General features: G+C 40.7%; 1 protein-coding gene across 2 annotated transcripts in view; it reads left to right on the forward strand.

Moving 5' to 3' along the window:
- maml2 (mastermind like transcriptional coactivator 2) overlaps positions 1–17,444 on the forward strand; it is a 61,004-nt gene continuing 43,560 nt past the window's right edge. Inside the window, exon 1 of one of the 2 annotated variants that reach the window (XM_066699393.1) lies at positions 1–1,258. In XM_066699393.1, coding sequence (XP_066555490.1) covers positions 830–1,258 — 429 coding nt within the window. In that variant the 5' untranslated portion in view covers positions 1–829. The remainder of the gene's footprint in view (positions 1,259–17,444) is intronic. The other variant, XM_066699394.1, reaches the window with a different exon arrangement.

A 17,444-nucleotide genomic window follows, 5' to 3' on the forward strand; every position in this document is an offset into this window, starting at 1 on the left:
ACATTTTTTTCTTCTCTCAACACAATGAGAGTCTGTCATGCCTCCGTAATCTCCGTGCAATGAGGTGGTGGTGTTCGGCTAAAACAGCTGACTGCAGACTGAAGGGAAAGGCAAGAAGCGATGGGGCTTCTTTTTTTTTTCCCCACCACCTTGCATCTTTGGGATAATGTGGATCTCCCGCGGGTCAGATGATGAAAGAATCTGAAATCTCAATTGTGTCGGGCAAGTGAAGATGGATAGGAAATACTGAGACACTGGAAGTTGGTTGGATCGGCGGCTGTGGTGGATTGGTTTGTCTTTGGCGGGGGGTAGAGTGAAGTTTGCGTGAAGGGGCAGATGGAGATGTGCTCCGGGCAGAAGTGCGCACAGGGCGCTGCGTGTAACTTCACTTTCCAGCGGAGAAGAGCCGAGCCACGGGCTGCCCTGTCACTGTAGCACATTTGTATCAGTTTCCCCTCAGTGCAGTCCTGTTACCCTGTCTGTGTCGTTTCCACCGCTCGGGTATTAGAGAAGTGATGCATTGTGTCTTTTAAATACTTTTGATCTCTCCGTTTAACTCAGACGTCATGATGTCTCACCTCCGATTCCTATTCATGTTGACGTGAACTTTGTCATTTATTCATCCGCGCTTGTCTAATCTGTACAGTGTTGCGGGGGGAGATTTCTAACAAGTGAAACGCCGATAACCGAGGAGCAATGTTTTCTACGTGACACATTTCATTGTCTGCTTTTAACGAACTTGCTCGTTTTCAGTGTGGTATCCCTTCCATCGCAGCGGGTGGACAATCCACGCACAGACATTGCGCACGGTAGCCGGACACTGGGCAGGATGGGGGACGCGGCTCCCCCACAGCCCTCCGCGGGTGGCTTCGTGCCCATGCTAGGTGTGGGCATGGTGGGCTCGGGACCAGGTGCCGTCCCCGGGCCAGTGTCCGGTGCCCGGGGATCCGCGATGCCCCAGCTGCACAACGCCATCGTGGAGAGGCTGCGGGCGCGGATCGAGCTCTGCCGGCGGCACCACAGCAGCTGCGAGAGCCGCTACCAGCGCGGCCAGGCGGAGACGTCGGACCGGGAACGGGAGAGCACCCTTCACCTCCTCAATATCGTGCACCAGGGCCCGGGGAACAGGAAGAACAAGGGCCACAAGGCTGCAGCCCAGCAGCCCCCCGAGTACAGCAGCAGGGTCAACGGGGAGCAGAAAGCCCACAGCGCCGCAGCAGGGGAGCCCAGGAACCCAGCGCGCATAGCCGTGAGTAAAGTGAGTGAAGTTTGTCTGTCAGTTGCTCATGCATGCACCTCAGGGGGGGTCTGTGTTATACAGGCTAAAGTGGGCTACAACTTCAGCATCCCACCGTACCCCCCCCCATGACGTAAGGGTGCATGCACATAGCATCATTCAAAACTCAAGTGTGGCTTTCAAACATCCTGTGTACCACTAGTTTACCCCCTTCTGTGATTCGGGGGGGAAGTTGACCAGTTTCATGTGTGTGTAATAGGTTTAGGCTAATGTTTGGAAAACAAATCGTATTGTTACATGCTTTGCAAGCAGTTGTCATGCAGAAAGAGCTGCAAAGACCATAGATGACCTTTTCAAATTCAATTATATATGAGATACAAAGTGTCTGGCTAAAGCGGGTCTCTGCTTGTCTATCCCAGCAAGAAATGGAAATAATGGTACTGACATGAGCAACTACCCCAAATTAGAGTGCTTTTATATCAGCAGCTGGCAAGCAGTGTCATTTCCTAAATTATGATTGCACCATTGCAGTTCCCTCCAGACAGTCATGGTGTGGGAACCAGCTCAGAAACCAATGCATTTAGCTGCAGGGCCCTTCAACCTAATACACCAATTTGGCAGTGGTCTCTTGTGTAGGCTAAGCAGGTGAAATCAGTGTTTTAGAATCGGATGACAGATTCTAACAAGGTTCTGAAATCATCTCAGTCCACAACAGAGAAGCACAGATTTGTACTTTTATTTTTCAGATTCATAAAACACTTGACTTTAAAAGCTGCCTCTCCCGTGTTCAGTGTACTTCAAACAAAGGTATTTGCTTCACTTGGAATTGAAGCCAAAACGTATTTAGTGCTTTCCCTTGTGTATTCTACTCCAGCTTTAAATTATGGCTTTGTAGTAGTTGGCTGAATATGTAAGTTTATCCTGATTTATAAATCTGATGAGGACTCAAATCTGGAAGCATGCAGCAGAATTCTACTAAAAATAACATTCCCTATCCTTTTATCTATCTATCTATCTAGCTATATCTCTGTTTGTAAAAGCAGAGGTAGTCCTAATACTAAACTTTCCACATGTCTCATATGTAGTGCACATGGCCGTGAGAGAATAGCTGCAAAGGTGGTAAAATTACATTTCCTGAAACAGAGCCCCCGCAGACTTGTGAAGACTGTAGTGTGCTTTCCCATGGCTTTCTAATGACCCTGCAGAGAAGCGCATTTATATGACAATTGTTTCAGTAAATGCACATTTGCATAATGATAAGAAACATCTGTTCTGTAGCTTCAGCATTCTGTTCAGCCGAGCAGGAAGTCATCAAACGAAACAGGCAAACAGAATTGAACGGCATGCGCTGCGCTGTTTTTCACTCACTATTTCACCACATGACAACTCAATGAATCTTCAAACATTTATTAATATTATTATTCATATTCTTAATCAGTGCATTGCAAGATTTCATGATTTATTCATATTCCACGGCAGCAAACCTCTCCAGTTAACCTGCAAAAATGCTTAAATCTAAGAGCCATTAACGGATTGATAACATTGTGGCATTTTTCATCAAACACTTTACCCAAACGCTTTACCCAGATGTTTTTAAGGATAAAGGTATATATTTAGTTAGCAAATCCTTTCAACACACAAATATATCAAAAGCCTTTTGATTTTCTTTTTGTTACATGTTCAATGTATAGCACCTGGTATGTTCTCAAAATGTAGCTTGGGAACCAAACAAAGCCTCTAGCAAATCATCTGGTTTCAATTTAGACAGCTTTGCACATTGCACATGGAAACTATATCAGTGTGCTGTGAAAACCGTTTCCAGATAATTGTTTCTTTTTTTTTTTTATGTATATGTCTACGGAAACCAAGAAAAAAGTAGTCATCACATAACGTCCCTCCTTGTAGACAGTGGTATAGCATGGTAATCACAACTTATTAGAAACTCCCTTCCTTAACACAATGTAGATAATCTTCTAGGAAGAAAATACAACAGTGACCACAGTTGTCAGTGTTAAACTGCCCAAGATGACTTTGCTCTGATGGTGACATCATACAGAATCAAACATAACACTGATAAGGTAGGCAGTGAATTTGAAGACTGGCTAGCTTTTGTGTACACAGGGGAACTCATATGGCTGGTTTGTAATGTGAGTTTGCCAGGATGAAACAAGGGCAGATCCAGGGAGATTTAGCATGCTTTTTTTCAGGGCTAATATTGTCTCTCTGTGGAGTGAAGGGAAGTTAAGGTCTCTGTTGATAGCTACTATAAACAATTTAGACCAAGCTGTATAGGAGTAACTTCAAACAAATAACTCGCTTTTTGTGTATCAAATGAGCAAATTGGAATGAGCAAATGTTAGTTAGATGAATGACTGTGAAATGTTTAGACACCAAAAGTAGAATTATTTAAAAAAGAATAGTAATCTTGTAAGACTATAAAAGTAGTGCCATTAATATTGCTGCAGTGAAGTGTCAATAACTGCGGCCAAATGTTTGCAGTTCAAAAACGATGTGTCTGAACAGTCTTCTCCGGTGAAAGGGAGTCGTGGCGCATTTCAAAACATGCCAACGGTCTTTAAACATGTTTTTCAGATTTCGAAAGATTTCAGTAGAAATGGGCGGCAGGTGTATCTCGAATTCACAGCCATGAAGCGATTTGCTAAGTCAGTGTGTGCTGTCGCGTTAGTATGTGGGCTGTGCAGAAGAGACGTGCTTCGCAGGTATCCAAACTGCCACCGGCAATTCTGGCAGGACATTCTGTCTGGGAGATGCATTGGCTCTGTAGGGGTGGGTGAAGGAGTGGGTGGCACGGTTTATAGTCTAGATTGCCATGGAGGACTAGCTTCCCAAATCGTGTATTGGTTCTTCAGTCATAGCATTAGTCATAGCATAACTGAGCTTCACGTGTAGAGAAGAAAATATACACGTATAGGAGAAAGGGTGGCTTTAGGATTTAGCTCAGTAATGTACAGGGTTTCCGATTACCCTGGATTCATTCATTCAAAGAAACTCCTCCTACATACACCACACACATGTGATTCATAATGAGGGTGGCCTACTACTCAGACAGTAATGCTCTCTTTCTGTATGTACTCTACACGAGTCATGCTTTTCGTGGACATGTGTGGCAGGAGAAGTGGGATAGACGAGGCTGCTGAATGTATTTTTAATTGCAGTTCAAGTTCGTGTGTGCCTCTGTGTGTGTGCGTGTGTCCTTCCCTGAGGAATGTGGTCGCCTTCAAGTTCACGAAACCCACACCGACATTAAACTGACACTGTCTGAAACTACAGGCGGTTTAATTTCAATATTACCAAAACCAAAAATCATTTTGACTGTACTTGTTTAGTCAGCCACACCCTCTGTCTTTGCCATGCAGGGGGAATTGTTACGCTCGGTGTTGTTAACCTGCCTGTACTGAACGGCTCACTTAGAGGAGCACCAGCACGGCTTCAACATTTATTCAAGATTAAAGAGGTTTAGAGAGATTTTCAGGCGAGCATCAGGGGCGGCCTGCTGGCACAGCGATGTGATCACAGTGTCTATTTATTTAGTTGATATTTTCCCAATCTTTTACTTCTGGCTGACTGAAATGCAGTCCACAGCAGGTAACCAATGATAAATGATGTGCTGGGGAGATGCAGCTCAGCTATTGAGCACCCAAAGCCTTGGCCATGATCGAGACTAAAGATAATCCATGCTTGGGGAACTGAGTGCTCCACAAAGATGTCCCATCCTGCACTGGGGTGCGTTTGGAGTTCAGTGTGTATTCAGTGCAGCTGCAGTGGATAGTCAGCAGCCAATATCCTCTTCAGTCAACATGAGCACAACAGGCTCACTATTAAGATCGGTGGGGGGGGTGGAAGGTGGAGGGAGGAGGTCTTCTGAAATTTCAGCACTCCCACAACTTTTTATTTTTAGTTTTCAATTGTGCCCTATCGACAGAGATTGAACGTGTGCGTATGTGAGGCTGCATCTCCGAATCCTGCTCGGCGAATGAAAGGCTTGGAAAATTAGCACAAGGTCTGTAAATAGTTGTTTAGAGCCTTTAACTCCGTTTTTTTTACCGAAGCCCACCAGACCTTGAAAATGCAGCTTTTAAATATCTCTTGTTGAGTTAAAGTCTTGTGCAGGAGACCATTTGTAATTCCTAATTTTTTTAGTAATGACAGATTTGGACTTTGAAGGCCACATATTGCGCAAAGCGTATATGGGATTGTTTTCGGCTTTGTTGTGTTTACTGATTCAAATCCTGATGTTGAGATACAGCCCAAGAAGTGAGCCTGTGCCAGTGAAGAGCTAAATGCAATTTTAATTACTGTGACTGTCTCCATTAATAATACCTTAGAGACAGTGAGTCTGGATCAAGTGGCAGAGACTTCTCAGTAGCTTTAGTCACACAGTTCTTATTGTGTGTAGGTTTATGTAAGTCATTTGGCTTTGCTACATTTTTCGGAGTCTCTGTATAAGAGTGTGCTGTTTCATTAGAAATCAGTCCATCAGACAAAATGGTGGCTGCTTGTACTCTTTTCCCTAGAGTAGTGTGACACATCACTTCATGGTTCTGTGCTTAAAAGCCAGATTTTTGTCTGTTTACTCACTATTTTAAACCTTAAGTCCACTTTAGTATAAAATGATAACTTACTGTAAATTTAGAGTCATTCTCTTTTTGCTGTCCAGAATTATTTATACAACAAATGTCATTCGAAATAAATTACCAGAATCTGAAAATTAAACCCAAAGCTGCTCCTTTGACAGTCTTTGGCAGAAGTCTTTATGTTTTCATTAAGCTTGCTTACCAGAAACATACAATTTCATGAGTCTGTAGGCATATGTTTTATAACATCTCAGAAAGACTTGTTTTATGTGGGAACCAGAGTTAGTTTCACTGCATACAGTTTTACTTCAGGGGCTTTTCCCAGATGTCTGTGTTGAAATTAATGTTGCACAAGTCACAGTAGCATTAGGTTGTCTTGTCTCCAGTTTTGAAGCTACACTCAAGTTTTAATCAAGCTGCTTTCTTATCAGACATCTCACTTGCTTCTAAAAAAAAATCCTAAAATGTTCTTTTTCAAGCTGTCATGCACAAGAGGGCATTTTTGGAAAATTAATTTCCTTCATTTCTTATGGGCAGAAGCAAATTCTGTATCAAAAAGTAAAGACTATTCAAATGTTTCCCATCGTGCCATGTTCTTTTTTGAAGTTGCCTGAATCAAAGCTGGAGGTGGCCTGATCTTAGCCACACTCAGCTTTGATACAGAATAATTAGTACAGGTCCACAGGGGCCACCCACAATGAAATGCTTAGCTCTGCTAAACAGAGGGAAGCAGTGTGGATCGAAACAATTGTTTGCTCTGCAGATGACTCTGATGTTGTCATGGAAAAGCCAAAGACTTTGGGGAGCCTGTGTATTCTTGGGCAGGGTGCCAGATCGCTCAGCCTATGGCTCTGTGGCAGAGGTATTAATGCAGTGCTTTGTTATGATAAAGGTAATTTAATCCAGCAAAGGGAAAGCGTTGATATATATATCTATAAAATATGAGACTGGTGAGGAGGGGGTGGCATATTGTATCAGTAAGTATGCAAACTCATTAGAGGGTGAGAGTCAATACTACAGAGCTGGAGAACAAGTTCAAGCCAAGACACGTTGAGGTGTCACAATAAGGCAATTAGTCATGAAACTGAAGGGGGGGACCCTTAAAAGCACTTGTTTTCATTACATACCTAAATGCAAATTGCAATGCATGATTCGTTATTATCTGATGATTGCTTAGTTATATCGGTATTGACTGCACTATTATTTTACCACATAATCTTAGTAAAATTCAGGCATGGGCTCCATCAACAGCTGTGCTTCTGGGAATAATGATTTGCAGTGTATGCATTTGATAGCAATCAGATATCTGACGTCTGTTTTTGTGTGTGTGTGTGTGGGTGTGGGTGTGTGTGGGTGTGTGTGTGCGCATTTTGTTTTCATTTCCATTATGATTTGTGCATGTTTATATAGATGTTTGTGGGGTTGCAGATGCAAACTTTGAACAAACAAAACATAAAAAGTGCATCAGTTTTAAAAGGTCTCTTTTCGATTTCTGTGCATGCGTGGACTCTCTCAGTGGTGAGGACCACTGGCTGCTTTATGCTCCATGAAGCAATTCATATGTAAAATTCAATATTAAAGACCGAGTCAGATCAATATTCTGCACCATTAATGGCCCTCTTGGACAATGATCTGTCAACACTGTTATTTCAAGTGAAAGTACACAGATTTTCATAATGAACTAATCATTGTCTGCTTTAATCCTCTGCAGACTGTCCCTCATCCCTAACAAAGTCCTTTCAATGTTTGTGAAAACAATAATCCACTTGAGAAACAAAAATAAATAAATACCTCACGCATCCAAATTGACAAACCTCTGTGAATGTAATGTCGTCACTGTAGATGTTGAAAGTGTTAACAAACAAAGGTAGGATCTTACCAGCTTTAAACCAGGAGAAAATTAAGGCGGCTTTTGATCATTACTGATAACAACACATGCATGTGCTGGGCATGGTGGTAATGTTTACTGAAACATCTAGAATATAAAACTATCGGCCCCAAAACAATCAAAGAACCTAGAAAAGGTATTAAATAGAACCGGAAATTATTATAGAAAGACTTATAACACTTTGCAGAAAAATATAAAGCCCACCCATGCAGAACTGTCCATGTAAAAAGTATTTGGTATTTTGGTCAGTTGTTATCGTAAATGAAGGATTTATGCCACTGACTGTGGCACTGCAGTGTACCTCAAGTCCAAGCTACACGACAAGCAACCAAGGAAATATTGTGTCCTGCACCTACCAAGCCTTTTAGTATTGGACAAGACACACCTGTTTCCACTCAAACAATGTGCCGGAGACAGATAAATATGGACTTCAACAGACTAATCCCTTACTTTGTGTGCAGACAGTGCATCTGCTTTGAGAAACATAATGGAGCTCTATAGCGTTATGCTTCAATAAACAAGATGTGTCAGACTCAACCAGAGCACACATTTATGTGAGTGTATAAATATCCCAACAAACATAAAACACCCAGGGATTTAAGAACAGTTTATTATTGTAAGAAGACAACAATCTTCTGTAGCGCTTTAATATAAATCCTGCTGTGCTGCTTAATGCACTCTAGTATTGATAAATTGCTCTGGAAATACATTTTTAATGAAGCATTAGACTATCCGAAATGGTCATTCTAAGCTATTAATAATAGATTTTCTCAATCTGGATGATGTCCTTATTTTCTATAGTTATATATTATGTTTTAGTCAGGATATGTATGAAATTGTTGTGGTGGAAGATTGTGTGACAGGCCCCATCATTCTGAAATAATACTAATCACATTTGTTTTTTAAGTAGTGGTAAAAAACACACTAAAACATAATCAGCAGTTCACTCTTGCTTATTTAAGGTGTTGCCATCTGTTGCCACTGTCTACAAGTCAATCCTGAAATAAGCTGATGTAGATTTTCATGTGAATTGTGCATTAATGTTTGTTTGTTTGCATGGCAAGCTACTTAAGCAAACAATATATTTTGTGTTTCTTTAAATAAGTATATTTTTGCTTATAATCATTAGATTGACCAAAAAAAAGAAAAAGTCCAGAAAATGACCTACAACTTACTCGAAATCCTATGAAACGGAAGTAATGAAAAAAGCTTGGAGCCCTTGCGAAACTTGCATAAACATGTAAATATTTTATGAGCAGCAAAATTACAGCAGTCATTTACCCAACTCCTGAACGACTGACTGTGCAGCACTCAAACGGCCTTGCACATTAAGCCGTGTGTAATCACCAGATCATTGATAAATAAGACTAATATACCTGGCAATATTAAAGCCATTTGTCAAGAATATATTGTTTCATTTCACTGCACTCCGTTCACAGACTAAATAGTCAAAAGTAATATACAACCAGGTACAGTGATAGTCTTGTCTTATTCCTTCATGTCAAACTGTATCGCTCTGTTGTTTGATCAAGACAAGGTCCACCCATCGATCGCAAAGTACTTATGCAGTCATCGAGGGTGGATTTCCACTGGTTAGCCCGCGTTTTGTTTTGTTTTTTTCAACTGGCACAGTTGTATTGAATCCTTGCCTTGAACTCTGTGTATTGGATTAATGAATGTGAAGCATTTAAATGATTGCTTTAATGAGCATGAGATGGTCACTTTTAGGCCTTTGACAATCCCAAGACAAATATCGGTGCGATTTTAGCCCTTCTGGGTAAAGCAGAAATGCCTACAATGCTTTTCTGTTAGCAGAGAAAGGAAGCATTGCCCCAGAACCTGGAAATTTAAGAAAGCCCAGGATAAGATTGAATAACAGTGTGAAAGGTTAGGCCTCACATGTCTATGGGATCTCAATTGCATTTAATAAAGTGTTAACTGAGTATGCTAACACTAAAATCAATCTGATTGGCTTGCTGTTGACTTTTTCACACTTAACCAGAAACTGCAGAAAGGTCCAACTTACAATGTGCAGAGAGAGGATTTAATGCTGGGGATTTTCTCACACCACTCTTTACTGTGTCTTAAAACATCCAGAGCTTTAAATGAACAAGGACTAGAACTGAGATGACAATGATGAATGCTGTACAGAAGCCGCACAGTGGTAGACTGCATGCAGCGTCACCGTTTCTGAAATGCAATAAGACAGGAAGTTGACTGCTAACAAAATAACAATATCATCAGCTGTTGAGCCTGTTATGTTTATTCCCTGAATTCTGTTTATAGACATAGTGCTGGAGCCTCCGAGTTCTTTTTTTTTTTTTTAAGTGACACAAACACAACCCCCCCCTTGTTATTCTGTGGGCGTGAGTCCCGTGTCTCTTCTTAAAATCAAACCCTAAAGTGCTCCTTTGTGTTTATTACCCAATGTGACTCATTTATATTGTGGTCTTGACTGGGCTAGTGTGTGAGATATGAGCCGCCTATTGAAAGCTCAGTCTCTATTGTGTCCGGAGTCAGACTTCTGGAAAGTCACTTTGTACACTAACTTTGTGCTTTCCTACCAGGGCCTACTAGGTTTTACTAGTTATTATAATTAGTCCTACAGATTGAACTGGGACTTGCTATAATCTCCAGTTACATTTGTACGTACCAGAATATAAATATGACTCTTATATGTGTGTGTGTGTGTGTGTGTGTCTGTATATATTATTGCACTGGTCAGGGCTTGCAGTTGGTGTTGGGAATCAAAGCTCTGATCTCCCACGCCCCAGTCACACATGCCGCTGCTTTGCCAAAATATCCAGACCTACTGGCAATTGTAATTGTGGGCATTACACTCCTTGGACTCTCTACAAGGTTCTGCACTTTGCCATATATAGTGTGTATCTGCATATAATTTGTACATTACTGTAACTGCTATTGGTTGAATATATGTCCAGCACCTGGTGATTTGGCTTCAATATAATAGCCTGCAGTTCCCAATACCTCAAACTGCTCAGACTGCTATGCTAAATCAATGGTGGCACTGCTGTGCCCAATCCTGATGTCTCGGGAAAAATCATGACTGTTGCAGTTGCAGTACAAAAGCAGAGGCACTAACAAGCTTCTTGTTGACGCAATGAAGGCTACCAAACAGGACAATGGAGAATATTATTCAGGACACTTTATAACCCACAAAATGAAAAGTATACAATATTTTCCTTTTGTCTGTTTTTTTCCCCACTCTGTGTTATTGGGTTTTGTTTGAAACTCTCTCTTGTGCAGCTCTATTAAAGAAAATCCCTGGGCTGAGCTCCTCAGTTACCACTAAATTAACACAGGGAGAACTCAAAATAAATGTGTTTTTAATTTTAACTTCCATGGCAGTTCTTAATTTGGACACATATACAACATCTATTTAAACAAATTGTTAGTGTGTCAGGGACAGCAGACATTTGTGAAGGGGAAAGCAACTTTGATGTGTGGTTCTGACATCAATTAGTATATTACTTACGGAAGCCCGAGGGCAATATTTGTAGCTTGAATGTAACTGAACGTGAGAAGGAATAGAGAGCGGTCTTGATTGCGTGTAAGCAAATTAGGTTTTGCAAGTTGGATAGAAAGAAAGCTTAGGTGACTAAGTTGTAACATGAAAGTGTTTGTAAAACAGCTATTGTGAATGTTTTTGTTAATCTCTGTCATTTATTTTCCTGTTAAACTCTACCTACTGTGAGTTGATAATAAAGTAGTAACGCATTATACAGCTTCTCTTAATTAAAAAGTCAGTGTTGTATTATGCACTTATAAAAGGTACAAAGGGGCTGTTTTTATTGTCTTAATTATTGTCTTTGTGGGTTTCAATGCTTCCAGGTATAGTTTGGTGAGAAGCAAAACAATTTATAGAATTGTATTGAATTACGAGCAAACACAGACTTATTTCCCTTGACTGGAGGGCAATGTAAATGAAGGTTGGGGCCTTTTAATCTTTATTAAGTCAGTTAGAAAAATGCAGGGGGGGTGCTGAGAGAGGGGGGGAGTAAAGATTTCCATTCATGCTTGATGTGATTTTTCTCAAAGACCTACTTGAGCACAGAAAGCTTTGAGGTCTGTCAGGTTTTTCCTGCCTAACTTAAATAGAAGGAGGGGGGAGGAGGGGACTTAAAGTTTTTAGTGTCTTTTGACAAGTACTGCGCTCTGTCAGCCTCACCTGAAATTAGACCCTGGTGGGAACGCCGATGTACAGGTAGATGTGTAAGGGATGGAAGGTGTGGGCCAGGGTTGGAGATGTAAAAACAAGCTGTACAATGGCCTTGCTACCTCGTTGTTTACAGGAAACAAAATGCAGGCCCAGGGACACCCTCATAACCCACTCGCCCCTCGCGTAAAGTGACCTTGGTCATAAGATTGTGCTGGTAGTAATAATAGTGTATTTCAACAGATGTCCAGGTTGTGAAACAGTTTTAAGGTAAAACAAGTGCATTGATAAGTTGAATTGCATTCATATTGTTTCCTGTGGGGGAAAATGTTAAGCCATGATTGCATGTATTTAGATTTAAATTTTATTCTTGATGCATTCTGGCTGGTTTTGTTTCCATTGGTGGTAATGAAAAAGGATGAAGATGGGATTTTAACAAAAAAAGTCTGTTGGATCAGTTTGTCTCACTGATGTGTTTTGAAGTTGTATAATTCTAAGTTTATTGCGTCTACATATATCCCTTTTTTACTATGTAAACTGATGCCTTTATGTAAAAGAAAGATAATTCGCTTGACATGGAGGTTACTTCTGTAAATTTAGTACTGTAAAGTCATTGCTCTAAGCACAGGATAAACACAAACTTGTAAGCAGTTATTGCTATTAGTTCTGTTATGTTTCTGTGAAGATGCAAAACCACATTCCTTGGTTGGTTTTATTAGATTGTGTGTCGGCTTTGCTTATTTTCGGGTTTGGTGTTGTTTTAATGAGCTATTAAGTAGCTAAATATTGAACATATTTGCTGGAAGAAATACTGTAATCACATAATTGTCTATAATTTATTCTAGTTAACAATTCTGGTGGATTTGTTTATAGTTGTGGTACTTTTTAAACATGCAGCCTACTAACTAGAAAATTAAAAACAAATTATTTTGCTACTTAAAAAAACAACATGTTCATTAAAGTTTGTGTGGGTGCTGATTTTAAAGAATAAGGGAATACAGACACAAGCAACAACTAACCAAGGTGACTTTTTGAGAGGAAGCCAAATTGAAACAAATTTGGAGACCATAAATACACTCTAGCCATCTCTGTCTGCTAATGATGCATTCAGTGTATGCGGAGATGAATGTGGGGAAAAAAAGAATGAAGCCATATTGGAATAAAATTATGACTGTAGGATACTAATGCTTCCGTGTTCCTTTGTCACCGGACACCTTTAAGATGACACAGTCCTGTGATAAAGCCACAAGTTGCTTGCAGTCTTCTGTGTCCGAGCGACAATAGAACCAGTAATGAAACAGATTGATCATCCGAACTTCAAAAGGAACGGACACGCTAGGGTTACAGCCCGGCCAGGAAATTAAAAAGTGGGTCTCCTAATGTGGCGGACAAACTTTTCCATGGAATGTCGAGTCTGATTAGGAGAGTGTTTCTGAGATCAGAGTTCAGACATGTTTACAATACAGCTCAAGATATTTCTCTGAGTGGGGGCTCACCAAGATATTTCCCAGGCCCTGAGGTTTGCACAGCGTTCGGGAAAGGTTGAACTTTCCTTTTTTTTTTTTTTTTTTTTTTCTTGAAGATCTATTGCTCTCGTTTTCATTCTTCCACGCTGTTACCTTTTTGTACTTGTCTCTGGATGCCAGGTTTTTCTTTGCTGTGTCAGTTGGAAGCTTCACCAGTGGCTGCTTTGTCATTGAAAACAACAAACAGAAAGAACTACAAACATTAAGCACTTTCATTCATGCTTTTTTGTTTTTTAGCCGTTTAGTTCTGCATCATTAGTGCCATGAAATTAGATTTTATAGTGGAGTTCTTTTCAAATAGGCACTTCAGCATCATGACACTGATTTTTCTTTATTGAAAGAGGCTGAAATGTAACCCTCACCTCCCCTTCACCCCCGTCTGGGTGCAAGCAATAGAAACTGCTAAGATAACCTCGTTTGAAAATGTTGCAAATGATGATCTTATCTAGACATACATCTATGCAGTGTATAGAAGTAGCATACATGTACCGAAACAATACTTTTTGTGTTGGACATAAATCATAACTTAAAATAAAATGTGTATATTGTTTTTTCATAATATAACTAATTTAACTAATTTGTAAAATTTATGGAGGGATTTCTCATGGATATAGATTTGCACAAGTCAGAGTCATTTTGAAACCTGAAATCTGAGATAGATTTTTTTTTTCTTGCAGAACAACATCTAGTGCAAAACTAGCTAGCAAACGAACTTGTTCTTGAGGCATTCAAAGCCTTATACCTTTAGAAAATCTACAGATTTCATACCATACATATCAGCACAAGTGTCTTTCCAGGAATCTGATTCAGGTCCTTAGTATGGTAAACATTTGTGTTCTTTGAAGCGGTCAGATATGGGCCTGACCGCAAACCGTGTCTGGGATCTCCGCTCTCTTTGGCCCTTGCCACTTTTATGTGGGTATACTTGTGTCTGTGATATCAGAATTGCAGCAATGCCTCCAATTAGGATGCCCCTGCCGTAACATCAACAAAATGCAAACATCTCAGTGTTAACCATGCAGATTATCCCAAAGGAAACAACGTGCTATTATGCACAGCAGCACTGTTAAGAGGCTAGAGATTGACCTTTTTAGAATTCATAATTATCGTAACTGTTAAATAGTGCATGACGGTGCTAATTTACAGCTGTTTACACAGAGTGGGATATGTATACAGAGTCTCCTGCTTGCCAAGGCCCAGAACAGACAGTGTACCAGCCTCTGTTTTTCCAGTGGTTGTGTTTTGGACAGCTGCTGGTAACCTCAAAACCAGCAGTATTCTCATACGATCTCACAATCAAATACTGTGCACCAACATATTCACCAGATTTACCCAAATCCTCAAGATTGGATTTTCCATTTTTTTCTCAGGTCGGGAGGTTATTAAAAAGAAACTGACACATATTTGTGTTATTTATGAGTCATGAATTTAATATTTAAGTTTAATATTATCATGTAACTTTCTGTCCATGCAGTCTTACTTGCTTTTGTTACTTGCTTATCCATACATTGAAATATTGAATAATAGCATCTGAGGTAAACTAGTTTTAAGCTTGATTTCAGTATAATGTCCCTTTCTTGTGTATGTTAGATATGGTTAGCTTGTTAAATTAAGACAAATCTTAGTATGCTTTGTGAAAATAATATTTACGTGATTAATACAAATGTTACAGAATAAAAAATATAATGGAAAAGTAGTGTACATATTGAAATTATGGACACTAACAAATTGTTTCTAACCTAGTGTTCTGCAAACAGCATGTTCTTTACGTTCATATGCTTGCACTGTCTAAAAGTATTTGCGACAAGTAGATTATAGCTTCTTATTTGAACACTCTGATAAATGAGTCGGCAGATGTGAGCACGGACGGTTACCACAGCGAGCCGCAGACTGCCCTGGCCAGCGCGAAGCCCCAGAGCATGTTCGAGCTCAGCCCATTGTGTCACAGCGACTCTGATTGCTCCGCATAGCGACTCCCGGCAAGCGCAGAGAACCCGAACTGCAGTCTCTTTGTTGTCTCTGCTCAGGGGGCTGTTTTATTTTCATAGCATGTTGAATGCCTCTCTAGTTATTTCTTACGTGTACTGAAAGGATTGTACTGGAAATACAACCCGGCTTCTTTGCCCTTTTTTTCTGTAGTGCTTTTCTCAGCGCTACTTTTGAAAACCCTCCCCGAGTCTGTGGCTGGTTCTCCTAAATTCTCTGAACTCTAGCGGGGGTGGGTCAAGGTGAGCTTTCCAAAGGTTAACCACTCACCCAACCACCCCCTATTACATCCCCCTTTTCCCGTCCTTTGACAATGTTGTTCGAATGCATCACTACCCACCTTTTATTTTTTATTTGGTAAAACATGCAACTCACCCCTTTAATATAATCTCGCTATTTGAAATGTGTCTGAAATGTTTCCAGTGCTTGAATTTGCATTGTGCACTTTGAACTTGCATCCCAAGATTGACAGGCAGGAGAGAAAGAAAAGGTTCCCACTGAGCTGTGTTAGGCTTTCCCAGACGTGCAGGCCCGAGCTTGTGAGAGAGAAAGTTTGTAGTATTATTCAACTGAGGTGGAACTATCAGGGCTTGCCTGAGGGGAAGGGGGCACATTTTTCTGCCAGGTAAAACGGTGCAGAACAATATCGAGTCCAGCAGGCAGAAATAAAGGGAGGGTGGGAAAGTTTTAACGTTTCGCTGAGCCTGTGTGACATTATGACACATTTCAGAGCGTAGGTGGCATTATATATCTACAATTGTAAACCTCAGCATCACATAAAGCTGTTAGACAGAGCCAGCCGCAGGAAGGCAGATAAATCTCACCCCACATCCTCATTCGGGGTTCCACAGTATATTTGTAAAGAATGTAGACTTTGTTGAAAAGAGCTTTTATTTTATCTTTCCAGCAGTAACACCATACCCTTTTTTATGTCACCTGCATTCAAACTGAAAGCCATTAGCAGGGTCTTATTAATCCCTCCTGGACCTTGGGAAAACTATCTGGAGGTGGTTGTTTTGTGTGGTTGTATGTGTTTTATTGTTGCTATTTTTTTGCACAACTGCTAGAAGATGCGTCTTGCCGAGTGGGTGTCAAATCAAATGAAAAACATTGCAATCACTGGAAGGCATGATTAATTTACTGTCTCGCTGTGCCGTGGAGCAATTGGCAAACGCGTATATAGGCAGCGCTGCTGTCAGGAGTATTGGGGGAAGCCAGTACATAATTTAAAGAGTGAGATTATTGAGAGGTCACTGCAGCAGTATTTCTGGGGCTGCGGTGGAACGGAGAATAAGTAACAGAGCCGTTGAAGTTTTATTTAGAGCAGGTGGAGGGAATCAAACTCTCAATTCTCTTTTTCTCTTTCTTTATGTGCCCACATTGCAAAGGAACAGTGTAAAATTGTAATAGTTTTATTAAGGATTTATGATGTGGTAAATTTCCTGCCTCTGATATGCACTCTTGTCTTCTCTTTGTGGCTGTACATTTTTCTCATAACTGCTGCTGGTCTCTGCATGGCTAAACCTTTTCTTTCTCTCCCTCTTTCTTTCTATCTTTCTATTTTTTTCTTTCTCTGTGGTAAAGGAATTTGGAGCCCCGAAGCTGTTCACCTTCCTGTACAGCTGTGTGAGAGTGTGAGAGTGTGTGTGTGTGTGTGTGTGTGTGTGTGTGTGTGTGTGAGAGAGAGAGAGAGAGAGAGAGAGAGAGAGAGAGAGAGAGAGAGAGGGAGCAAGCAAGCCAGCATTCCTTTCTCACTCCCACTCTCCAATGCTCCCCTCCTCCCCTTCACTGCCACCCCACCCCCAGTTTCCTTCCTGTTCTTTTTATAGAATCCATTGCATGTTTTTCCCACATCCGGCAACAAAGAAAGTCTTGTGCCATTTATGAAGAGCATTACTTTTTGTGGCAGGCTCAACCGGCACGATCAAATATTTTGGTTATTTTGGTAAAATCTCGCTTTCATCGCTCGCAAACAGCCAAGCAGCTGGCGGGCAAAGAGGAGCTGGCAGCTTTGAAATCTTGAGCGTTAATAAAG

The sequence above is a fragment of the Amia ocellicauda genome, chromosome 3, assembly GCF_036373705.1.
Source record: "Amia ocellicauda isolate fAmiCal2 chromosome 3, fAmiCal2.hap1, whole genome shotgun sequence".
NCBI lineage: Eukaryota > Metazoa > Chordata > Actinopteri > Amiiformes > Amiidae > Amia > Amia ocellicauda.